This window comes from Cricetulus griseus, chromosome 3, assembly GCF_003668045.3.
Source record: "Cricetulus griseus strain 17A/GY chromosome 3, alternate assembly CriGri-PICRH-1.0, whole genome shotgun sequence".
Lineage (NCBI taxonomy): Eukaryota > Metazoa > Chordata > Mammalia > Rodentia > Cricetidae > Cricetulus > Cricetulus griseus.
The window spans coordinates 92,315,979-92,341,774 of record NC_048596.1 but is presented as its reverse complement, the minus strand read 5'-3'; the positions used below and the strand labels follow the sequence as shown (position 1 = coordinate 92,341,774).

The 25,796-nt window shown below is 39.1% G+C and overlaps 2 protein-coding genes across 2 annotated transcripts; one reads left to right on the top strand and one right to left on the bottom strand.

Annotated features, from left to right (window-relative positions):
* Positions 1–241: 241 nt before the first annotated feature.
* On the bottom strand, positions 242–1,186 carry LOC100757095 (olfactory receptor 478). Its single transcript, XM_027405018.1, has one exon. The coding sequence runs from the start codon at positions 1,184–1,186 to the stop codon at positions 242–244; it is 945 nt and encodes a 314-aa protein (XP_027260819.1).
* A 9,622-nt stretch (positions 1,187–10,808) lies between these two features.
* On the top strand, positions 10,809–14,264 carry LOC100757388 (olfactory receptor 10T2). The gene is made up of 2 exons (XM_027405019.2): positions 10,809–10,945; positions 13,277–14,264. Exons 1-2 carry the CDS (start codon positions 10,809–10,811, stop codon positions 14,262–14,264), a joined length of 1,125 nt encoding a protein of 374 aa, XP_027260820.2.
* Positions 14,265–25,796: the final 11,532 nt, after the last annotated feature.

Genomic DNA, 25,796 nt, shown 5'->3' with positions numbered 1-25,796 from the left:
AAGAGTAGGTTGTAAATATTTCTCACATAAAAAGCAGTGAGATGATGGATGTGTTAATTTCTGTGACTTGTTATTTCTTAGTTGAAGAGAAAAGCACACTGTAGGCAGAGTTACTTCTTGTGAAGCAGTCTTGAGGCAGTAAAGAATGTTGGCATATTAAAGAGTTCAAAAGAAAATAGATTTAATCTTAGAGTTTGTGTGTATTATTATAATAATACATCCCACAGAATAACTTATGTCTTTAAGAAAATATTTTTCTGCCTAACTGTTTCTTCAGAGCACCCTTAATCTCATTATTCCTCAAACTGTAGATGAGGGGGTTCAACATGGGGATCACCACCATGTAGAACACAGACACCACCTTGTTCTGGTCTGTGGAGTAGCTGGATTTGGGCATCACATAAATGAATGTGATGGTGCCATAGAACAGAGTGACCGCAGTGAGGTGGGAGGTGCAGGTGGAGAAAGCCTTGTGGCGGCCCTCAGTGGAGCGCATCTTCAGGATGGTGATAAGGATGTAAATGTAGGAGATGGCTATGACAAACACTGTCACTACAATGATGGATCCAGCTGTGAATGAGGGAACAACAGCAGAGACACTGACATCAGAACAGGATAGTTCTACTAATGGGGCAAAATCACAGAAAAAGTGATTGACTCTATTGGATCCACAGAAGACTAATGAATAGAAACATATAGTAAAAGACCAAGTGTTAAGAAAACCACCTATGTAAGCAACTAGGAGCAACTGGACACAGACTTGTGAGGACATTTTTGTTGAATAAAGCAGTGGGTTGCAGATTGCCATGAAACGATCATAAGCCATGGCAGCCAGAATGAAACACTCAGTTGATCCAAAGAAGACAACTGAACCAAGCTGGATGGCACAGCCAATGTAGGAGATTGTGTTTCTTTCCACCAGGAAGTTGACAAGCATATTGGGTGTGACAGAAGATGAGTAGCCTATGTCAGCAAAAGCCAAGTGGCTGAGAAAAAAGTACATGGGATGATGAAGCTGGGAAGAGACTCTGATGAGAAGGATGGTGCTGAGGTTCCCAGACACAGTCACCAGGTAGATGCACAGGATTATAAAGAATAGGATGACCCTAAGGACTGGGTCATTTGTTAGGCCCAATAAAATGAACTCTGTCGAAGTAGTGTGGTTCCCATCCTTTAGGAAAGCCATGGGACAGTGTAGCTGCTTCCAGAACAAAGCTGCAATGGAGACATTACAGGAAGGGATTTATAAATATATCATTCTCACTAGTTCATGGAAGGTATTACAAACAAATAGATTATTAAAAATCAAACTTAGAGTTTTATTTTGTACTAAGAATTGTGTTTCAATGATTATATGTTTGTGTGTAATGAATTCTATACATTAAAAATTATTTTAGCTGAAACAACAGGAATCATGTTTCAAAAATATGAATTAGTTGCAAGGATAAAAAATGAAATTTTTGAGAATATTTAAAATGTCTTGGTATAGCAAAAAAATAATATGTGTGTCTAGGATGGGACACTAGAGCCTGAGTAGCAGCTAACATTTATGCTATGCTTACTAGATGGTGGGCACAGAATTACCAGTTTATATCTAATTCTATTCAAATATCCATAAATTATTTAAGTATTTTTATTATTCCAAACTTACTGATAAGGAAGCTAATTTGGAAAATGCCCAATAATTTACCTAAGACTGTTATATAGTAATGAAGAGAATGTGAGTCTCTAGGTTGAATTTGATTTATTCATTTTGTAGCTATTCCTCAATTGAGTTGGATATCTTGTAATGGAAAGAAAATAGGTTAGATTTTCAGTTCTGATGGCCAATGCATAAAAAGTTCCTTAGCTAATTACATGATTTACAATGTCTGTCCATTAAACAAGACACAATTTTTAAGAGTACATATACAATATTTTCAAACAGCAAAGGGAAATCAATAAACCAGACTAATTCACAAAAGCCTAAATCTCACCTCATAAAAATGAGAATCAATCCAGATTTCAGACAGAAACCCAAAGTTGTTATAGTTGTACAGCTCTAAGGTGTCTTTTATTGTTTTTTTTTTCATTAGGGAATCTCTCTGGTGAGTCTAGAGTCACATGCAACTTGGAATACACCAGGGACCATTATTATATTCTATAGTGACTATTGAGCAATTTGTTTCACACAAATACAAATACTCTTCAAGGATCCAGTCAATCCTTGTTCTTATTTTTTAAGTACAAGCACACTTTCATTTGTTAATTACAAGAAATATAACAAATCGTCTGACAGACTAACAGTTTTGTGTGTATCATAGTATTTTAGATTAGCAAGTACTCAGATGCATATTCAAAAGGATATCATTGGCTTTCTTTTATTTGCTATCTTTAACTTTTAAAAATAATTACTCTTATTAATTCTTTAAGAATTTTATAATATATTTTGATCGTGTTCACCCCATCTTCTTCCGTATCAACACTACCCCTTCCTATACACGCAGCTTTGTGTTATTTTTAAAAAACCCATCAAGTCAATTTGTGTTTCCCATAAAATTGTGTGTATTGTGTAGGCATCTATTGGTGTATAGGATCACACCCTTAAAGAAAATTGGCTTTCATTCTCTCAGAAGACTTCAGTGATGGGTGGGGATCCACACATATTTCCCTGTTCATGCCAGGATTTTGTCTGGCTTGAGCTTGCACAGATCTTGTGCATGCTATCACAGTCTGTGGATTTACATGTACAATACAGGATCTGAACTACTGCTGTTGTCAGGATTTAAATTCCTCATGGATGACTTGAATTTCCCACCTTACTTCTGGTCTTCCCACTCCTGCTTTTAGGCCAAGATCCTTAAACTAACTATGCCTATCATCACTGGCCATTGCTTACGAAGCTGACTGACTTCTTAAGTACTTTCCAGGGACAAACCCTTTTGATCTTTATCCCTAACTTCCCTTAAACTATGTACACTTCACTCCATTTCTCCATTGTAATAGCTGTCTTAATTGAATTTCTTGTGTTTGGGATGCCTTTTTTACATGACAGACAGAGTTAGTTAATAAGGTACTTTAAATTTACACTTTTCACTTCCATGAACTAAGCCCATGTAGTCTTATATAGGAAACAAACACAATGGCCTACCAATTTTGCTGCTCTTTACACAATAGCTTATGTATCTTATCTTAAATTTGGTATCTCACAGTCATCTAGAAATTTGTCCATTTCTTTTCAATTTTCCAGTTAAATGGAATGCAAGGTTTCAAGGATTTTCCTTCAGTTTTCTGAATTTCATTGATATCAGTTGTAATGTCTCACTTTTCATCTCTAATTTTATTAAGTTGGGTTTTCTCACCCTATTTGGGATACTTTGGGTAAAATCTGATGTCTTGTTTATCCTTTTGAAGAACCAATTCTTTGTTTCATTAGTTCTTTTATTGCCTTTTAATTTCCATTTGATTAATTTCTTGTTTGGTCTCAATTATCTTTCCATATACTGATTTTGGTTTGACTTGTTCATGTTTTACCAAGGCCTTAATATGCACCATTAAGTTATTTATTTGAGTGATCTATGTTATTTTTTCTTATTCTGTAAAGTAGCAAATGAAGAAATATTCCCAAATTCTTTTTATGGAGCCAATATTATCCTGATGCCCAAATCAGATAAAGACCTATAATTATAGGCTGATATCTCTTATAAATGCAGACACAAAAATTCTCAAAAAACAACTTGCAAATTAAACTCAAGAAATTATTAAAAAGATTATCCTCACTGATCAAGTTAACTTCATTCTTGAGATGTAGGGATGTTTCATCATATGCAAATCAATAAATATAGCCTTTCACATAAATAAACTAAATGACACAAACCACAGATTACATGAATAATAAGCCTTTGGAAAACTCCAACTTCCCTTCATGATAAAAGTACCAGGGAGTGTAAGGTTACAGGAAACCCACTTCAACCTAATAAAGACAATATACTGCAAGCCTACAAGCAACATCATGTTAAATGGAGATAAACTTAAATCATTCACACTAAAACCAGGCACAAGACAAGAATGTCTATTATCTTCTCTTCTGTTTAATGTAGTGCTTGAAGTCTTATCTAGAGCATTGAAAAAGAAAGAAAGGAGATACAAATAGGGAGGGAAAGAGTCAAACTGTCCTCTGTTGATGTGATTCTACCTATAAAATCCTCTAATGCCTCCACTAGTAAATTCCTATAACTGATAAACACATTTGGGAAATTAGTAGGTGACAAAATTAGCTTAAAAACACAAAAATCAGTAGCCTTCTTTATACAAATGATAAACATAGCTTTCTTTATACAAACAAGGATAAGGGAAAATACCATTCACAAGGGACTAAAAAATCCCTTGAAATAAATCTAAACAAAATGCTTGCTTCATTTTACAAATGAATACCATGAAACTTTAAGAGATCAAATAAACTGTAAAATTGCTTGATATTGCTGGTTTTTAAACATAAGGATTTATCAGTTTGCTTCTTAGAACTCCTTTTATTGTATCCCACGGATTTTGTTTTCTTTTTTTCTCCATTTTTTATTTGAATTAGAAAAAAGATTGTCTTACATGTCAATCCCAGTTCCTTCTCCCTCCCCTCCTACCCTGCCCTCCAACTAACACCCTGCCTATCCCATACCATTTCTGCTCCCCAGAGAGGGTCAGGGCTTCCATAGAGGGTTTTAAGTGTCTGTCATATCCTTTGGAATAGGGCCTTGGCCCAACCCTGTGTGTCTAGGCTCAGGGAGTATCCCTCTATGTGGAATGGGCTGCCAAAATCCATTCCTATGTGTAGGGAAAGCTGTAGCAATGCCTACTTAGGGGCTGGCTACAGGTGTGCCTGACCATGCTTGTGAGGGCGTGGTCAGAGTAACGTAGTGTGACTGCATTTGCTCTTTCGGTTTCTCTTTGCTTCTTGCTGTACAGACTGCTGCCACGCTGGCTGGCTAGGTCGCTCTGTAAGGCTTTTCCCTATTAAATACCCTTATATTTCTACCTGACTCCTTATTGGTAATTTCCCACTATACCTATGCTAGGGATAAGTACTGATCTACTACAAGAGACCCCTGAGATTTCTGAGGTCTCCTCAATGACACACATGTTCATGCAGTCTGGATCAGTCCCATGCTGGTTTCCCAGCTACCAGTCTGGGGAGCAAGAGCTCTCCCTTGTTCAGGTCAGCTGTTTCTGTGAGTTTCACCAGCCTAGTCTTGATCCCTTTGCTCATCACTCCTCCTTCTCTCCAACTGGATTCCAGTTTAGTTCAGAGTTTATCTGTGGGTGTCTGCTTCTACTTCCACCAACTGCTGCATGAGGGCTATAGGATGGTATATAAGTTAGGAATCAATCTCATTATGGGGGGCATTTTTCAGATATTTTATTTGAATCAGAAACAAGATTATTTTGCATGACATCCCATTTCCCTTCTCCCCCCATCCTCCCCTACCATCCCCCAACTAAAACCCTACCTATCACATAATCCTTTCTTCTATTCTTCCCCTGAATCAAACTTTCTGCTCCCTCATGTCCTCTTCATCCCCCCTCTTCCCATGCTCTCAATTTGCTCAGGGGATCTTGACCCTTTCCCCTTCTCCAGGGGACCAAGTATGTCTCTCTTAGGGTCCTCCTTGTTTACTAGCTTCTCTGGCAGTGTGGATTATAGGATGGTAATCCTTTACTATATGTCTAAAATCCACATATGAGTGAGTACATATCATGTTTGTCTTTTTGTGATTGGGTTACCTTTCTCAGAATGGTTTCTTGTAGTTCCATCCATTTTCCTGCAAATTTCAAGATTCCATTGTTTTTTTTCCACTGAGTAGTACTCCATTGTGTAAATGTACCACATTTTTGATATCCATTCTTCAGTTGAGGGGCATCTAGGCTGCTTCCAGTTTATGGCTATTACAAATAGTGCTGCTATGAACATCGTTGAACAGATGTCCTTGTTGTATGAATGTGCTTCTTTTGGGTATATGCCTAGGAGTGGAATTGCTGGATCTGTGGTAGACTGATACCAGGGGAGGGCATTTAAGGTAGCTTCTTCTCTTAGATCATTATTTGGTGACATCTTTTATCTTAAGTCTAGAAAATTTTGAATTTCCTTCTTGGTTTCCTCAATCACAAACTCATCATTCAAAAATATGTTGTTCAATCTCCATGACTTAATGCGTGTTCTGTGGTTGATTTCTAGCTTTAATCATTTGTGGTCAGACAGAATACAAGAAGTTATTTCAAGTTCCTTCATTTGTTATCAATTGGTTTGTGTCCTATTGATTGTATTATAGAGAAAATTCAATGGATTGCTGAAAAGAATGTACATTCTATAGTGTTTGGATGGAAAATCCTGTAGATGTCTGTTAGGTTCATTTCATCTACACCTTTAAATCAAAAACTTCTCTGCTTGCATTTTGTGGGGATGACCTATCTGTTTGTAAAAAATGGGATATTGAAGTCATCCATTATTATTATGTTAAAGTTAATATGTATCCAAATATCCAGTACTGTTTGTTTTATGATATGAGTGCATTGAGGTAAAATGTATATCTGTTTAGAATGGTACTGTATTCTGATGGATTCTTTACAGCTACAGACACCATTTCTGTGAAGAAGCAGGCTATAGAAGGAAAAAAAACTTTGTAAGATGTTCATTTGATAGAGGCTGAGTAACTAGAATACACAAAGATCTCAGCATACAATATCAAGAACACAACCTAAATATAGGGCATGGAACTAAACAGAGTTCTCAAAAGATGAAATGCAATGACCAAGAAATACTTTTAAAATTGTACGATATCCTTAGCCATCACTGAAACGAAAATCAAAACTGCTTTGTGATTTCATCTTACCATAGTCAGAATAGCAAAGTTAAAAAAAATGACAAAAAATGTTGCCATGGATGTAGGGGAAGGGGAATACTTATTCATTGTTTGTGGGAATGCAAACTGGTTCAGGCACTATTGAAATCAGTGTGGATGTTCCTCACAAAGGTAGAAATAGACCTACCACATGATCTAGTTATGTGACTCAGGCATATTCTCAAAAAAAACCTCTCTATATCCAATTCAAAAGATACTTCTTCATCCACTTCTTGCTACTTTATTCACAATCTCTAGATGGATGTTTGGATGGAAAATCCTGTAGATGTCTGTTAGGTTCATTTCATCTATGAGGGATACATGGATGTTTTGACATAGGCAAATCAACAAATACTATGTCACATTAATGTCCTCATGGACAAAAGAAATAACATTTCATCAATAGCTGACAAAAAGGTCTATGAGAGCCACAATAATATTTTTAAATATTACTACATACAAAAGAATAAAATCTACTGATTTTTATATGTTGACTTTATGTGCTGATCTTGGATGAAGGTACTTACGAGTTCTAAAAGTTTTGTGATTCTGTTTTTTCTATCAAGTCTGATCACTTTGTCTACAAATAATGATAATTTTATTTCTCTCTTCCCTATCTGTATTATGTTTCCTTATCCTGTGCAATTGTACAAGCTAGGACTTCAAGGACTGGAGAAAGTACACCTCTTCTAATTATACCACTTAACACAACGTTGGCTATAGCTTTGTCTTATGACACCTTTATTAAATTGGCTTGTATCCTTTTAATCCCTAATTTCTTTAGGGCTTTTATAAGGAAGTAATGTTGAAGTTTGTCATAGACCTACAAAAGGAACACAGGAGACTGGGAGAATGGAGAATAGAGAAAGAGGAGAGGCTAGCAGGAAGGAGAAATTGGGAAGGGGGAATAAAGGAAGGGAATAGGATGGGGTGAATCCGGTCAAAATGTATAAGCTTGAAAGAATATACTTCTTTGAAAACCTATTGCTTTGTGTAATGAACATATACCAATAAAAGGAAAACAATCTTGTAAGAGCCCCAAATCATTGTTATATACAACTGTGCATCTGCCACTGTGTGCTAGCAGTAAGGTTTTGGTACCCAGTGGTACCCAAGTGACAGATCCTGATAAACTTCCTAATAAATTGTCTTATTTGCCTGTGGACTTTTTTCTGAAGTACTGTGAGTTCTGTTTCTGTTATACATCATGCAAAACTGGAGTTTCTTGGATGAAATGTGATTTGTTTTGAATCATAAAAAGGACAATTTTTTGTGAGGGTTTATAGCCTCCTAGCAAGTATTATGGAAATTGTCTAGATAGAAAATGAAATTTTCAAAAAGAATAAATACAGAGAAGAGCAAAGGAAATGGAGAATTCAAGACAGAACATCAATCGGATCACCAATAGTATTCATATTAACAGCAGATATTGGAGTAAGACTGGAAAGACAATTGGGGATCACATGGTGAAGACAGTGAAGATGCTGAGGGGACAGTAGGTGAGACAGGGAAAGGGGAGCTCTTCTGGGTACTAAGGTCAGAGTGCCATCACTATGGACTGGAGTAAGGGTGGGCTTCCTCTTCAGCAAAATCACTCCCATGAGAAAAATCACCACAGTCACACTGCATGATGTTTCTTTATGCTGGCTCCTTTTGCTTCCCCAGGCAATTGCTTCTCACAGCACCTCAGTCTAATGTCCTGTCAATAGGGAGGAAACGACCTAAGAGACTTGGCAAATTTTCAGAATTTTAAAATTAGATAAATGATATCATGTAAGAAGCAAACTATGCCTGTGGGAATCACATACATTCCGAGATACATTTTCATTAGATTGAATTTAAATTACTTCTATTGTTATTCAGAAGAACCAAAAAAAGTGTAAGTGAAAACTCTCCACGCTGTTGAGGATGAAAAGCAATTTTAATGGGCATCGTATCATATGACATTGAGTACAACTGTGCTTGCCTCTAGAAGCAAGACTCTCAAGATGGTGGTCCTCTGTGGCCTCAGGATTCTCATTAGAAAGTCCATTTTTCTCAGCTCCATCGGCAATAAATGAACACAGAATCACCCTTTGTGGAGTCCAAATTCATAAGGGATTCATCACAGGCTTCTAAAAGGGAAAGTACTTAAAACTTGTCCCTGAACTAAGACATATAAAATCACAAAGACCTGATACAAGGCACACCTGTGTTGTGAGACTAAATTCTTCCTGCAGCCTATTTACTTTGTTATTTTTTAAAAACTAGACAGTGATTCTTCTTTGTCACAAGGTGGCATCTTCAGAGCAGTTTTGTGCTTAAAGAATATCATTCTAGTGATCAAGTGCTTGTGGTGGTTTCCGGTTGTTAGGAAGTACCAAAGAAATTATATGCACAGATAAGCTGGCAGTTAACAATACAATTAGTTCTTTATTTTTGGTAGAGCAGACAACCATGTATAGAAAACTTTGACAATGTGTTTATACATGAGTATGAATCTCAAAGAAAAAGAGAGATGCATGTATAAAGAGGATTAGCTCTGGGTAAAACCAAGATGATAATAGATCCAGTGTTACAAGTACTTTTCCCCTCAGAGGTTGTCAGGATCACTGGCAAGAATAGAAATAATATCATATAGTTGTTTCTCCAGTCAGGTATACCTGAATAATATGAGGACACCAGAACCTACCACTGACATATGAAAGAACCATTGTAACCACATCTATCATTGAAACTATCAACTAAAGTTGCTGAGAAACATTGTCAAGCTACATCTAACCTGGTATGGAATTTTGTAAAACTTTTGGTGTGGAGTGTGTGAGAAGGGAGGGGGGAGGATAGCACTTTGATAATCTCTTATAACAATTCTAAAATGCCTGTAGGAAGATTATTCAGAGCTTGAGTGGGAATTGATACTACAGCAAATATAGAGATCTCTCGAATGTGAAATGATGATAACACCTTTCTCCTGGATGCTAAGTAACACAGTTGGAATTTTAAGAGGTATCTGATTGCTTTTATTGCACACATTCATTAATTTAATTAAGCAAGCATTTATAAAGCACCCTTTCTCATGACTTCATCTTCAAGACAGGATTTTAAAAATCCATTAAGAGAGAAGCCAACCGTTTCAGTGCACATTTTAATACATGAAAATGGATTAAATAATGTAATTGTGGAGGGCTTAGTAAACAAACTGATGCAGCACATGTGGAGGGCTTTCTTCACACTATGGGATGGGGCTTCCATTTCTTTTTAAGTAATTCAAAAAGCAGTATTTAAGAACCACATTCATTCAATTTAGGCTAAAAGGTGACACAAACCTCTGCCTCATTTCAGAATCAATTTTGTGGAAAAGTTCTCATCACCATAAAAATTATATTAATCCAGAGGTGGGAAAAAAGACTAATAGCTAAGATGATTTAGTAAGGCTCCTAAGTGGTATTCAAATGGTCTTATCAAGAAAGCTATTTTTTGCTTGTTTGTTTTGTTTACTACAAGAGGGCAAATATCCTTTTTTAATTAAAAATGTGTAAAGTAGAAGAGTCAAGAAAGAATGTGTGGCATTTTAGAAATAGTGCAGGTTACTCATATGTGATTGGCAAGAAATGAAGATGGATTGGTGAGCCCTCAAACTCATGCTAGTGAGTTTGGAGAGGAAGCTTTGTAGGCAGCAAGGCAAGTAAATTGTTCTCTGTCCTCTCAACACCTTTCTATAATGTGCCATCCAGACAGACCTACTACCTGCATCACCTTTGGCAAATCAAATACCTCCCTGACTGCAGTTTCCTCACCATAAACAAGGCCATTTCAGTATCTGTTTGTAGAGCAGCTTTGAGGACATATGAGCTGTTAACCAAAACACTAGAACTGGAAGTTATTAGCACTATCTCCCTTGTAGGCAATGGGAACCAAAAAAAAAAGCAACTGTAATGAAGACACAGCATAGGTCCAGATATGACGTTTAAAAAGCCAAAAGGAGTTAAGCCACAGGAGTGGAAAGAGGAAGCCCCTGTAATCATTCTGTGTGAGAGAGATGGTGGAACAGCAGACCAGAGGGCTTCACATAAAGACCAAGGTGTCAGCAGATCTCTGTAATTGTTGAAGGGACTTACTAGGATTAAAGATGCGAAAGAAAAATCTTTTATTCAATACTTGTAAGGATTGTGACCTAAAGATGTACCAGAAAAGGTTACAGTGTGTTTGTTTCTGAAACAGGATTTTGTTTAGTCCAGCCCAGCCTTGGACTTACCATGTAGCCAAGACTGCCCTTGAAGTTCTGATCTTCTTGTCTCCTCCCAAGTGCTGGAGTTACATGCACGTGGGTCTAAAACCCAGCTAAGAGCATTTATATAGGAGTGGGAACAGGGGATCATGTAGAATAAACTGTAGCTCAATCAGTAAGAACAGAAAAGACAATTTCCTTTTAGAGCTAAATTGGCCAGGAAATATTCAGAGAAAGTCTGTGTAGGGTGAACCCATTGAAGGCCAGCTCTAAGAATCCAAGTGAAGACTGCATGAATAGATCTGTTGCTCTGTGTATTGACTGTTCCCTATGCCACTGATACTCTCTTTGCCAATCCCCATATGTTCCATGCAGTTTGCCATTCTACTCTGCATCTTAGAATGTCACCTCCTTGGAGAGGGTTCCCTTGATTTAATAAATAGCCATGCACTGCTATATCACAGACTCCACATTGTGTTTCTCATTTGATTTTACATGTCTGGAATTTCATGGGCATTTAGTTAATATATGTTGAATGAATTAATGACCTTTATAGATAACTAAACATTCAACACCTAAATCTCCTCCTTGTAAATCTAAATGTCAACCTTATTACATTATTTGTGAGGATTCTATGAGATAGCATTATCTAACCCCAACACATTTGTGAAATATTGTTAGTATGAAATATGTGCCATTTTCTGGCGTGGCTGCAATTATACTCTGTACCAAAATCCACAATGCAAATAGGAAACAACAAATCTTCATATAAGAATATAATTTTGGCTTTCATCATTTTAATTTAATCTTTGTGAATCGTACTGGATATTTTCTAGCTAGCATCTATCTCTATTTCTCTTCCATGCCTTCGTTTTCTACCCAAATTTCTTACAGCTTCTCCTCCTTCACCTTTAATAGTAGCTGAGGTTAAAATTCTGTATAGAGTCCTCTTGACAATTTCCTGTCATGTTTTCTTCATAGATTGCATGCCAAAGGAACAGACAAGATAGAATTATGACTAGAGAAGATTGATCTGAGGAACGTCAGTTGCATCTTTCCATGCCTGCACGGCAAAGAGAAACTTTTAATTTCACCAGCTAGAAAAGGCACTTGGGGTTCTTCTAAAAATTCAAAAGTTCATCAGACTACCCTGACAACAACTTGCAATTCTGGAATGAGACTGTGTCTTTCAGATCATGTCAACTTCAAGTGAGTTCATTATAACATCTATGCATTGGACAAGAGCTTAACCTCCTTAAGCACTTAAAAAATTATTCTATGCTTAAAGGATTAATACACTAAATTTTATTATTTATGGGGATTCTGTTATTTCTTTATCTTCACTACTAAGATAAGAATGTAGAAGTTACACATATTGAGTTCATTTATTCATCTGACCTGATCATTGTTGCAAAAATCATTCCTGGAGTCACTGGGTGGTGGAGAACATAAATAGTAACAGGATAATACTGAAAAAAAAATGAAATTTCCTTCAGAGTTCTTCACCAGCCTCTATAGAATTTTTAAAAAATCATGTCAATTTGAAGTTAAGTTATTCACTTACTGTGTGCATTCCCTTAATAGGGAACAATCCTGAGGGCCAGGGCATCATCTGATGAGAAATGTGATTTGAAAACCATAGTATATCATAATTAAATGACTGAGACATTTATGTTTTTGTTTTCTTCAGTGAAGATCCAGAATGGAGAGAAGAGTGTTAAGGAATGCTTTGTGAGTAGAATTCAAGAAGATGTTTGGGGTCTCACTCATGTGAGATTCTGATAATAGAGTTATTTCCCTCAACTATTAGGTTCCTGGCACATTTGTGCATACACACATACATTCATTTATTTGTGCATGTGCTTATACATGGTGTGTGTGTTTGTGTGTGTGTGTGTGTGTGTGTGTGTGTGTGTGTGTGTGTGTGTGTGAACACATGCCATGCTACATGTGTGGGGGCTCAGTTTTCTCCTTCCAACATGTGTGTACTTGTGATTGAACTCATATCATCAGACTTAGCTGCAAGAACCTTTATTTGCTGGTTTATTTCACTGTCCTTACCTCCCCCTCTTCAGGTTCTTCCATTTAATTGTTTTATACTAACTTTGGTGGTCTTGATTAAGTAATGGATGGCATCAGTACAGAAGCTCCTCACAGTCATCTCAGAGTCTTGTCCTCAAGCACATATTCAATTCTGAAGCAAAATCACTGCCACCTGGAGGGTGGGCAATCACACCACAGTAACCATGTTCCTTTTGTGGGGCTTTTCCAGTTTCCCAGAACTGCAGCATCTACTCTTCATTGTGATTCTCTTCTCCCATGTGACCATCATCCTAGCAAATGTATCCATCATGGTGGCCATCAAGCTCAGTCACAACCTTCACACTCCCATGTACTTTCTCCTCTTTGCTCTGTCCTTTTCAGAAACATGCACCACTATGGTTATCCTCCCCCGAATGTTAGTGGACTTACTATCAGAAAGCAAGGCCATTTCTCTCCCTGAGTGTGCCACACAGATGTTTTTCTTTTTTGGATTGGCTGCCAACAACTGTTTTATCATGGCTGCAATGTCTTATGACCGATACACTGCCATTCACAGCCCACTGCAATATCATATCATCATGACCCAAAAGGTCTGCATTCAGCTTGTGATGGCTACTTGTGTGGTTGGATTCCTCTGTTCTCTTGGAATCACCTTCACCATATTCAACTTGTCTTTCTGTGACTCCAACAATATCCAGCACTTTTTCTGTGATATTTCTCCCTTGGTTCATCTTGCCTGTGATTACACTGTTCATCATGCAATGATTATTTTTATGCTCTCTGCATTTGTGCTGGTGGGCAGCTTTGTTTTAATCATGATTTCTTATGTCTTCATAGTATCCCTAGTTGTAAAAATGCCTTCTGCACAGGGGAGGTATAAGGCCTTCTCAACATGCTCCTCCCACCTCACAGTTGTGTCTATGCACTATGGATTTGCTTGCTTTGTCTATTTGATACCAAAGAACAGTGACTCCTTCCGTGAAGACATGCTGATGGCTGTCACATATACAGTACTGACACCTCTGCTCAACCCTATTGTTTATAGCCTAAGAAACAAAGAAATGCAGACAGCTCTGAGGAAGGTACTACATAGTGTCAACAAAATTTTGCCTTGCCTGGCAAGTAAAAAGGCTCTGGACATCTAAGAACAACTATTGAGCAATGACAGCAAAAGTGGGAAATTGGATATTTCCAATAAAAATTATTTAATGTATAAAACAATTAGAATATTATATAACTGCCTGAAGTATCCTGGTTTCATCACTTTCCTATAGCCAATATATCATGGTTTTAAAGCAATTATGTGTACATGAATATATTTAGTAGACACATCAGAATTCTTTGGAACACTATTTTCATGACCATGGTTACTTTGGTGGAAAAGAATTATTATATTAGTGAGAAAAGATAAAAGAAAAGAAATTAGGGAAGAAACAAGAAGGCTAAGGATGCAGGTAGAGAAACAGAAGAGGGAGAGATGGGGAGGGAGGAAGACACTGAGTAGAAATCAGGACTGTGATTGGCTCACAAAGGAGAAGTACAAACACTTATAAGACAGAACTGAGAATGAGATATGATCAAATGCTGGAAAATTTAAAGTCAACTTGAGAGGATGATTTATCCCTATTAAAAAGCAGAGCTTAGGTACCAGAGACCACCACAGTACTAGGAACACCAGGTTTAAGACACCACACACTGCCTCCTAACACTCTTTATAGCCTATCCACTTATCCCCAGTAGCATCTTAGCCCCTCTATTGGGATAATCTTTTTGTAAGACGTATTTCTCTCCTTCTTCAGCTGCCTAAGCCACCTTCTGATTGGTTTAATAAAGAGCTGAAAGGCCAAAGTCAGGAAGAGGAGAGACAGGACTACTGTGCAGATAAAGGAACTCCGGGAAAATATCTGAGGCAGGGGATTCATTCAGCCAGATGCAGAGGAAGCAGACATATGGTACTGAAAAGGGGTAATGAGACTTGTGGCAGAATGTAGATTAATGTAAGTGGGTTAATATAAGTTTTGAGAGCTAGTGGGGAACAAGCCTAAGCTATATCCAAGCTTTCATAATAAATAAAAAGTCTCCATGTCATTATTTGGGATCCTGTTGTCTAAATGAAGTCCAACTATAATTGGTGCCCAATGAGCAGTGCATATATCAAGAATATAGGGCCTGAGGAAGCTAAGAAAAGTTCTGGACAAGGAACCAGAAGCAGTTTCCTAGCAAGAGCTGCCTCTCTGGCAGGTTGCTGCCCTTAGGTGTGAGGCTAGGTTCTCATGGAAAGGCAATCAATGACTTTAGCTCAGAACCAGTGGGGTGACCTGCTGGGAGGACCCAAGGGGAGGTGGAGAGCCACCTGACAGTGACATGTGCTAAGCAGAGACACAATAGGAGCCCACAGATGCACAGAAGGGCAAAAGGAACATTTTCCTGGTGTCACGATGCACAGACACTGCAGTCTCTCTGGTAAGCTTGTGAGTGCTCACTGTGTTGAATTGCCTCTTTCTGTTGGGTTGGTCATGGTGGATGGCCTAGCCCTTTAAGATTTAGTTCATGTGGTCAAATAAATTCTGCAGGTGCACAGAAAGCCATCTCCAGACCAAGAAAAACTCTGAACCTGTACAGTATGCTTGAAAATATGCTTAGGTACTGAAGAATGGAAAGAAAATGGGTAGAGACAGTCATAGAAAAATAGCTTACAAATAACAAAATTCTCAGTTTTAGGAGGTCCCATTTATTAATTGTAGATCTCAGTGTCTGTGCTACTGGTGTTATGTTCAGGAAGCAGTCTCCTGTACCAATTCATTCAAGTGTATCTCTTTCTCTTCTAGAAGGTTCAGTGTGGCTGGATTTATGTTAAGATCTTTGATCCATTTGGACTTAAGTTTTGTGCATGGTGATAGATATGGATCTATCTGCAATGGTCTGCATATCCGAATCCAGGTGTGCCAGCACCATTTGTTGAAGATGATTTCTTTTTTCCATTGTATAGAAAGTGCTCAAAATCTTTAGCCATCAGAGAAATGCAACTCAAAACAACTCTGAGATACCATCTTACACTGGACAGAATGGCTAAAATAAAAAACACCAATGACAGTCTATGCTGGAGAGGATGTGGAGAAAAAGTAACACTCCTCCATTCCTGGTTGGAGTGCAAACTTGTAAGACCACTTTGGAAATCAGTATGGTGGTTGCTCAGAAAAATGGGAAGCAGTCTACCTCAAGATCCAGCAATTCGTCTCTTGGGCATATATACCCATATAATGCATGTTCATACAACATGGACATATGTTCAACCATTTTCATAGTAGCATTTTGGTAATATCCAGAACCCGGAAGCAACCTAGATGCCCCTTGATTGAAGAATGGATAGAGAAAATGTGGTACAATGGAGTACTACTCAGCAGAAAAAAGCAATGGAATCTTGAAATTCGAAGGCAAATGGATGGGACTAGAAGAAACCATCCGGAGTGAGTTAACCCAGTCACAAAGACAAACATGGTATGCACTTACTCATATATGAATTTTAGACATAGACCAAAAGATTACCAGCCTACAATCCACATCACCAAAGCAACTAGGAAACAAAAAGAACTTTAAGAGAAAAATGCATGGACCCCTGAGAATGGGAAGGGTCAGGATCTCCTGAGCTAATTGGGAGCGTGAGGGTAGGGGACAGGGAGCTGACAGAATGGGAGGAAGAGAAGAGGAAGGGAGAGAAGGAAATTAAGGAGCAGAAAGGTTGAGTCAGGGGAAGAATAGAGGAGAGCAGGATGAGAGATCCCATAACAGAGGGAGCCATTATAGGTCCAAGGAGAGATCTGGCACTAGGGAGATTTCCAGAGATGTACAAGGATGACACCAACTGACAATCTAGGCAATGGTGGAGAGGCTACCCTAAATGCCCTTCCCGTATAATGAGACTGATGACTACTTTATATGCCATCCTAGAGCCCTCATCCAGTGGCTGATGGAAGCAGAGACAGACACCCACAGCTAAACACTGAGCTGAACTCTGGAACCCGGTTGCAGAGAGGGAGGAATGAAGAGCAAAGAGGTCAGGACCAGGCTGGTGAAACCCACAGAAACAGCTGACCTAAACATGGGGGAACACATGGACCCCAATCTGCTATCTGGGAGGCCAGTATGGGACTGATCCAGACCCCTAAATGTGGATGTCCATGAGGAGGCCTCGGCACTCTATGGGGCCTTTGGTAGTGGATCAGTATTTTTCCCTGGTGTAAGAAGGGAATTTGAGAGCCCATCCCATGTGAAGGGATGCTCTCTCAGCCTGGACACATGGGGGAGGGCCTAGGCCTGGCCCAGGATGATGTGGTGGGCTTTGGGGAACCCCCATGAATGGCCCTACCCTCCCTGAGGAGAGGAGTAGGGCTGGAGAGGGGGACTGGTGGTGGTGGCGGGAGGGGAGGGAGAGGGAGAGGGAGAGGGAGAGGGAGAGGGAGAAGGGATCGACATGTGAAACAAGCTTGTTCCTAATTTGAACTAATAAAAAATTAAATAAAATAAATAAATAAATTAACAAAATCTTTAAGGTGAGAGTAAAGTAATATAAAAAGAACAAGCCACCTAATGATGGGAAATACCCTAACATAGGGTGTTGGAGCCTATATACTGCTTTATTAACTTTACATTTTTAAACCTAATGAGAAAAAAAAATAACAGCTGCTGAGAGACATTGTATTATAGAAAAAAACTGCTGAATTAAACCAGCCTATGTATTTTAAGGATGCCTTAACTTTGGAATGGAAGTTAGGAAATATGTTTTGTTGAGGGGGAGGTTATACCTTTGTTTCCGTAGGAAACAAAAAGCTGTGGGTTCTTTCAAAATTAATAAAGATCAGATTTCTCGCTTCAGATATAAAGGAAGAAACCAAGAAAAAGTCAAGACAGGTGATGTATATGCTAACCCTTTTACTTGGGCAAAGCTCTTGCTGGCTACAGAGTCCTCATGACTTCTTATTCTATGCCACTCTTTCATAAGGCATGGATACTGATTTATGTTGTAGATCATTTATGCAGTTCAAATGGACTTCTTCAAACATAGAGCAGAGAATCATCTTAACTGATTTGTACACACAGCACTGTGCAATTTTTTCCACTGTTCAAATCATATTTTGCTTTATACCGAGTTTCTCTTAAAATGCAGGTTTTTATTTTATTGGGGTTCCATTTTTATACTTTTTCTCCTTTGTAATGTTTGTTCATTAGCTGATTATTATAATTAAGAAGCCACTGCTTAATCTGGCACTAGAGTAGAAATGAATATAATACCTTTATATATTTAGGTATTACATTTATATTTGCTATCCATTTGGGTTAATTTTTGCATATGATTAGGGGTAAGACACTAAACTTATCATTTACATGTGGATATTCAGTTAAGCCAGCAACATTAAAATGCAGCTTTCACAGTGCTAGAAGCAAGGGAAATGTCATTGCTTTTCTTATTTTTCATTAGAAAGAAATTTATTTTACATGTCAATCCCAGGTCCCTCTCCCTCCCCTCCTCCCCTGCCCCCACCCACAACTAACACTCTACCTATCCCATACTCTTTCTGCTTTGCAGGGAGGGTGAGGCCTTCCATTGGGGGAAGTCTTCAAAGTCTGCCATATTCTTTGGGATAGGGCCTAGGCCAACCCCCTGTGTCTAAGCTCAGGGAGTATCCCCCCATGTGGGATAGGCTCCTAAAGTCCATTCCTATGGTATCATTAAGTACTGATCCACTACAAGAGGCCCCATAGATTTCCAAGGTCTCCTCACTGACACACACATTCAGGGAGTCTGGATCGGTCCTATGCTGTTTCCCCAGCTATCAGTCTGGAGACCAAGAGTTCTCCCTTGTTCAGGTCAGCTGTTTCTGTGGGTTTCACTAGTCTGGTATGGATGGTCCATACCAGACTAGTATCCATACCAGACTAGCAGAGAAGGAGGACCGCTCATCCGATCTCCTTCTCTACATCTGGATTTCAGTTCAGTGCAAGGTTTAGCTGTGGGTGTCTGCTTCTACTTCCACCAGCTGCTGGATGAAGGCTATATGATGGCATATGAATTAGTCATCAATATCATTATGAGGAAAGGGCATTTAAGGTAGCCTCTCCTCTGTTGCTTAAACTGTTAGTTGGTGTCATCTTTGTAGCTCTCCAGACATTTCCTTAGTGCCTGATTTCTCTTTGAACTTATAATGTCTCCCTCTAATATATTATCTTTTATCTTGCTCTCTTCTGTTCTTCCCCCAACTCAACATCCCTGTCCCATCATGTCTTCCTCACCCCTCCTCTTCTCCCCTTCTCATTCTCCTAGTTCCCCCCTCCCTCCCCCATGCTCCCAATTTGCTCAGGAGATCTTGTCCTTTTCCCCTTCTCCAGGAGACCATGTATGTCTCTCTTAGGGTCCTCCTTGTTTACCAGCCTCTCAGGCAGCCTGGGCTGCAGGCTGGTAATCCTTTAATCTATGTCTAAAATCCACATATGAGTGACTATATACCATGCTTGTCTTTTGTGACTGGGTTACCTCACTCAGGATGATTTGAACATAGTTGAACAGATGTCCTTGTTGTAGAAATATGTTTCTTTTGGGTATATGACTAAGAGTGGAATTGCTGGATCTTGTGGTAGATTGATTCCCATTTTCCTAAGGAATCGCCATACAGATTTCCAAAGTGGATGTAGGAGTTGGCACTCCCACCAGCAGTGGAGGAGTGTTCCCCTTTCTCCACAACGTCTCCAGCATAAATTGCTTTTCTATTAATATATTTCTAAATTTTCCTATATCTTTCTGTTTGCTAATGGGTAAACTATGCCATATGCAAATGTAGATAACTTTATTTTTTCTTTCTTCACACACTAGATGCTGTTTATTTTGGGGTCTTGTTAATTTTCCTGAACCCTTCTGTTGCAGTGTTTAATAGCAGTAATAAAGGAAGGCATCCTTGAGCAGGTCATACTGGCACATGTTTAGTCCCAGCACTCAGGAGGCTGAAAAGGGCAGAGCTCTGAGAGTTTGAGGCCAGACTCGTTTTCATAGTGAGTTATAGGACAGCCAGAAATACATAGTAAGACTCTGTCTTGGAATAAAAGAAAAAGGAAGAAAGAGGGAAAGAAAAGAAAAAATATAGAAAGGAAAGGAAAGGAAAGGTGTAGGGGAAGCTGTAGCCACGCCTTCTTAGGGGCTGGCTACAGGAGTACCTGGGCAGGCTTGTGAGGGCGTGGTCAGAGTGAGTAGGGGGTCTGCATTTTCGGTTTCGGTCTCTCTTTGTTGCTTGCTGTACAGACTACCACCGGCTGGCTGGTTCGCTCTGTAAGTAAGGCTTTTCCCTATTAAATACCCTTGTATTTCTACCTGACTCCGTATTGGTAATTTCCTACTATATCTGGTTGTCAGAAGCGGGATCTTGGAAACCCACACCCCATTTGGGACAGGCTGTGGGTTCCATCGGGCCCGCCGCCTAGGCCCGGAAAGCACCCTCTCTCCACAGGCGTTCCCGGCTAGCAGCCGACCCACTGCAGCTGAGCTACTCAGAACCATCTACCCAGTTTCTAGCTGCCTAGAGGTGAGTAAGTTTTGGCTTTCAGCAGAGGCTTCCCCTGGCCGCTGCTGCTGGAAAGCTGCAGTCGAAAAGCCGTATACTCTCTAAGATAAGCGCAGCCGCTTTGTGACCTCTCTCCACTGCTGACTGACTGCTGCCAAACGCCTCGGAATAACTGAAGGCCTGTGCTACCTGCTGGTCAAATATATTTACTGCATCTGGAGTAGAAATCAGGTAAAATCATGGCGGAATATTTATCATTTGCTAAAATTGGTAATGTTTTTGCTTATTACGTGAATTCACTGTTTGAGGAGGATGCTAATTTGCCAATTATTGGCCTATATGCTGTCATGGCAGTTAGCTTGCTGGTACAAATAGTATTACTAGCCAGAGGACTCAGGAACAGGGACAGAAATAACCTCACCACCTGCTTGCAGGAAATAACAGCTTTACGCAATGAGGTTTTGGAAAACAGATTAGGTCAGACCACAATTGTGCAGCAAGTGGAACAGAAATTGGATGATAAGCTTGGCTCTGTGTCCAATACACTAAAGACAGAGCTGTCTGATGAGATACAGCGTATTTATGATAAGATAAACACAGAGAGATCCTCCATGTCTGAGGCCTTAGAGGCTAGGCTGTCAGAAGACCATGACCAGCTAAAGAATATCTGTAGCCAGCTAGAAACTCAGATAGGCAATGTTACTCATCAACTAGATGCAACGGTGCAAAATACCCAGCATAGGGTTGAAGAATTGGACAATGCCATTCAATCAGTTATTGAAGCATCCAAGGTAGCAGATCAGAAATTTGAGTCTAGATTTGAATGTTTGGAAGATAATTTACAGTACAGGGCTGACAGATTACATAGGTCCATACGGTCGATTGCTGAGGACTCAAAATCAGCAAATCATGACCTGGAATCTAGACTCCAATACCTAGAAGGCAGTTTCCATGCCATCCAGATGCTGTCTAAGGATGATCGTATGAAAGACCTAGAAAAACGTGTAGATGAGCAGTTAGAGCAATTTACAGATTCACTAACGTGCTTGGAATCTTTTATGATTAAGGAGATTGAAACTTTTCAAAAGGATATCATTGCTAGGCTTAAAGATCAGTGGGATGCCTCAGAAGCAGAATCACTCCAATCCCAGGCACCCACTCCACCCAGGTATCGTGACTATTCTTCTAAGGTACCATTAGTGTACCCAGCTACCATGGTAGAAAAGCCAGCTTCTAAGAAACACCCTCATGGACGAATGGTTTATGAATGGCAACCTATACAGCCGAAGGATCTTAAGAATATTAAAGAATCAGTTGTCTCATATGGTCTCCATAGCCCATATGTAAAACAGCTATTACATTCATGGGCAACCTTTAACAGGGTGACACCCACAGATTGGGAACTATTGGTAACAGCTGTACTTGAGAATTCATGCCAAATCCAGTGGAAGGCATTGGTAAGGGAAGAGGCAAAGCTCCTTGAATGTCAGGGCATAAAGGAAGGTTTTGAAGCCCCTCTAGATAAGCTTCTTGGTCAGGGTATTTATGCTGACCCACAGGTTCAGGCTGAATATGATGACGATATACTGTCTCTATGCAGGAAAGCAGCATTAAATGCCTGGGATAAGGTTCGTGAGCCAGGAGAACGTCTAGAAGCTTATACCGAATAAACAGGGACCTACAGAACAGTTCCAGGACTTCTTACAAAGGTTAACTAGGGCAGTAGAATTACAGGTAACAGATCCAGAAACAAGAAAATCAATTATATATACAATAGCTTATGAAAATGCAAACCCTATATGCAAAAGAATCCTTTTGCCTTTAAAGATCAGATCAGCTCTGTTAGAAGAATGGGTTTTGTATGCAGCCAACATTGACTATAATGTGCAAGATACTGGAGCTTGGGTAGGAGAAGCCATCTCCAAAGGTTTAAAACGGCAACAGGAAATTAAAAGTTCTAGAGGTGAGGATGTAAGGGCTTGGCAAGGAGAAGCACCTTACAGAGGTCAACATAGGTACCAAGAGGCTAGAGGTTACTACTACTATGAACCAGAACCTTGGGGAGGAAGAGCCTTCCCCTTGAGACCACGAAGGCGCCAGGAACCTAGATGTTTCAACTGTGGTAAAATGGGACATACTAAGAGAAATTGTAGACAAATGAATTCTAATAATGCCTCATATGGAAGGCCACTGCCTTCTGGATTGTGTAGAAGGTGTGGTAAGGGCAGACACTGGACCAATGAATGTAGATCGACCAGGGACATACAAGGAAACCCCTTAAGGTCGGGAAACCCCGAGGGGGGCCTCAAGAAGGCCCCCACATCGAGAAAGGTCAGGTCATTCCCAATAGCAGTGGAAGACAATCTCTCACAGGAACAATAGATAGTTCTTTGCATATTGTGAAAAAAGATATTGCTCTAGATGGTAGTTTGAATAGTGATGAAGAATCAAGTGTGAATGGACAAAATGAGAAACGCATATTTTGGCAAGCTTCTATTAATGATAAAAGGCCTCAGTTAAAAGTGAAAATTAATAATAAAGTTATTTCTGGCTTAGTGGACACTGGGGCGGATGTAACTATTATTACTCAAAAGTCTTGGCCTCAGAAATGGCCTCTTAGAGAGGCAAATGTACAATTTTTAGGAATTGGAACTCTATCTAGAGTTCGACAGAGTGTTAACTCAGTGGTCTGCATTGGACCGGAAGGACAGAAAGGGATACTGAAACCATACGTGGCAGATATAGCTATAAATCTCTGGGGTCGTGATCTCTTACAGCAATGGAATACTCAGATTAATATTCCTCCAGTGTCAGATACAAATTATGTACAATCTTTAGATAGTAGAAAAGATCTGGTAAGACGCTATGGAAAACGGTTACCAACCATCCATGCTGTACAGAAACTAGGTACAAATGATGGACCTTCAGAGGAGCCAAAGGCCCTGCCATTGAAGTGGCTTACAGATGAACCAGTTTGGGTAGGACAATGGCCTATGACCTCTGAGAAGCTAGAGGCTTTAGAAAAGTTAGTACAGGAACAGCTAGATGCTGGACACATAGAGGAATCTACCAGTCCTTGGAATTCTCCTGTATTTGTCATCAAAAAGAAGTCAGGTAAGTGGAGAATGCTGACAGACCTGAGAGCTATAAATAAGGTAATTCAACCAATGGGCTCTCTGCAACCTGGAATGCCATTACCTTCCTTAATACCTAAAGGATGGCCTATCATAGTCATTGATCTAAAAGACTGTTTTTTCACAATACCGTTACAGGAAAATGATAGAGAAAAATTTGCATTTACTGTACCAACTCTTAATAATTCACAGCCAGTTAGGAGATATCAGTGGAGAGTTTTGCCACAAGGAATGCTAAATAGCCCTACTTTGTGTCAACACTTTGTACAGCAACCTTTGGGAATAATTCGTAAGAAATTTCCACAATCTCTTGTTTATCATTACATGGATGATATTCTTTTATCAGATTCTAATAAGGAAACTTTGGAACGTATGTTTGAAATGGTGAAGGAAGTTCTGCCTCGTTGGGGATTACAGATTGCACCAGAAAAGATACAAAGAGGAAATTCTATTAACTATTTAGGTTACAAGATAGACTTACAGAGAATCAGACCTCAAAAGGTACAAATTAGGAGAGATCGGTATCAAACTCTTAATTCTCTTCAGAAATTATTAGGGGAAATTTCTCAATTACAGACAATTATTGGTGTAGAAGGACATGACTTAAAGCATTTAAAAATGGCCCTTAAAGGTGATAAGGACCTAAACAGTCCTAGAATATTATCTGATGAGGCAGAAAAAGAGTTACAATGGGTAGAAAACAGAATATTGAATGCACATGTAGATCGGATAAACCTTAATTTAGACTGTATTCTGGTTATCTTGCCATCCAGAGAATACCCTTCTGGAATTCTGATGCAGAGGGAAGACACTATATTGGAATGGATATTTCTGCCACATAAACAGAATAAAAAGTTAAAGACATATATAGAAAAGATTTCTGATTTGATTTTAAAGGGTAAATTAAGACTTCGCCAGCTGACTGGAAAAGATCCAGCAGAAATTATAGTACCTTTAACTAATGAAGAAATTTCTTCCTTATGGAAAGATAATGAATATTGGCAAATAGCTCTTACTGACTTTTTGGGAACAATTAGCAACAACTATCCCAAAACTGACAGAATTAAATTCATAAAAAAGACAGTCTGGATTCTTCCACGTATTGTAAGACAAACTCCCATTTCTGGAGTTCTTACCTTCTACACTGATGCCAACAAATCAGGTAAGGCAGGTTATAAAGCAGGTGAGGTAAGTAAAGTAGTTCAAAGTCCATATACATCTGTACAGAAGGCAGAATTATATGCAATTCTCATGGTACTTAAGGATTTTACAGAACCTCTTAATATAGTTACTGATTCTCAGTATGCAGAGAGAGTCGTGTTACATATTGAGACTGCAGAATTTGTTCCTGATAATACAGAATTAACTTCTCTGTTTTTACAATTACAGGAAACTATCAGAAACAGAAGTAATCCTATGTATATTACACATATCAGATCCCATACGGGTCTGCCTGGCCCGCTAGCACAAGGCAATGATGAGATTGATCGTTTATTAATTGGAAGTGTGCTAGAAGCCTCAGAATTTCATAAGAAACATCATGTAAATAGCAAAGGTTTGAAAAAAGACTTCTCTATCACTTGGCAACAAGCCAAGGAGATAGTGAAAAACTGTCCTACTTGTTCCTTTTATAATCAAACTCCATTGCCAGCAGGTTGTAATCCTAAGGGCATTCGGAGAAATGAGGTTTGGCAGATGGATGTCTTTCACTTTGCAGAGTTTGGAAATTTGAAATATGTGCATCATACCATAGACACATTCTCAGGGTTCCAATGGGCTACTGCTCTTAACTCTGAAAAAGCTGATTCTGTTATTATACACCTGCTAGAGGTGATGGCAGTTATGGGTATACCTGCACAAATAAAAACTGACAATGCTCCAGCATATGTCTCTACGAAATTGGAACAATTTTTCAAATATTATAACATAAAGCATGTTACTGGTATACCACACAATCCTACAGGACAAGCAGTGGTTGAGCGATCTAATAGAACAC

Excerpts from the sequence above, each read along its gene's own strand:
- LOC100757095 (XM_027405018.1), bottom strand. The coding sequence starts at position 1,186 with ATGGCTTTCCTAAAGGATGGGAACCACACTACTTCGACAGAGTTCATT.
- LOC100757388 (XM_027405019.2), top strand. The coding sequence starts at position 10,809 with ATGACGTTTAAAAAGCCAAAAGGAGTTAAGCCACAGGAGTGGAAAGAG. Across the intron at positions 10,946-13,276 it reads CAAGGTGTCAGCAGATCTCT|CAAAATCACTGCCACCTGGA; the intron begins GTAATTGTTGAA and ends TCAATTCTGAAG.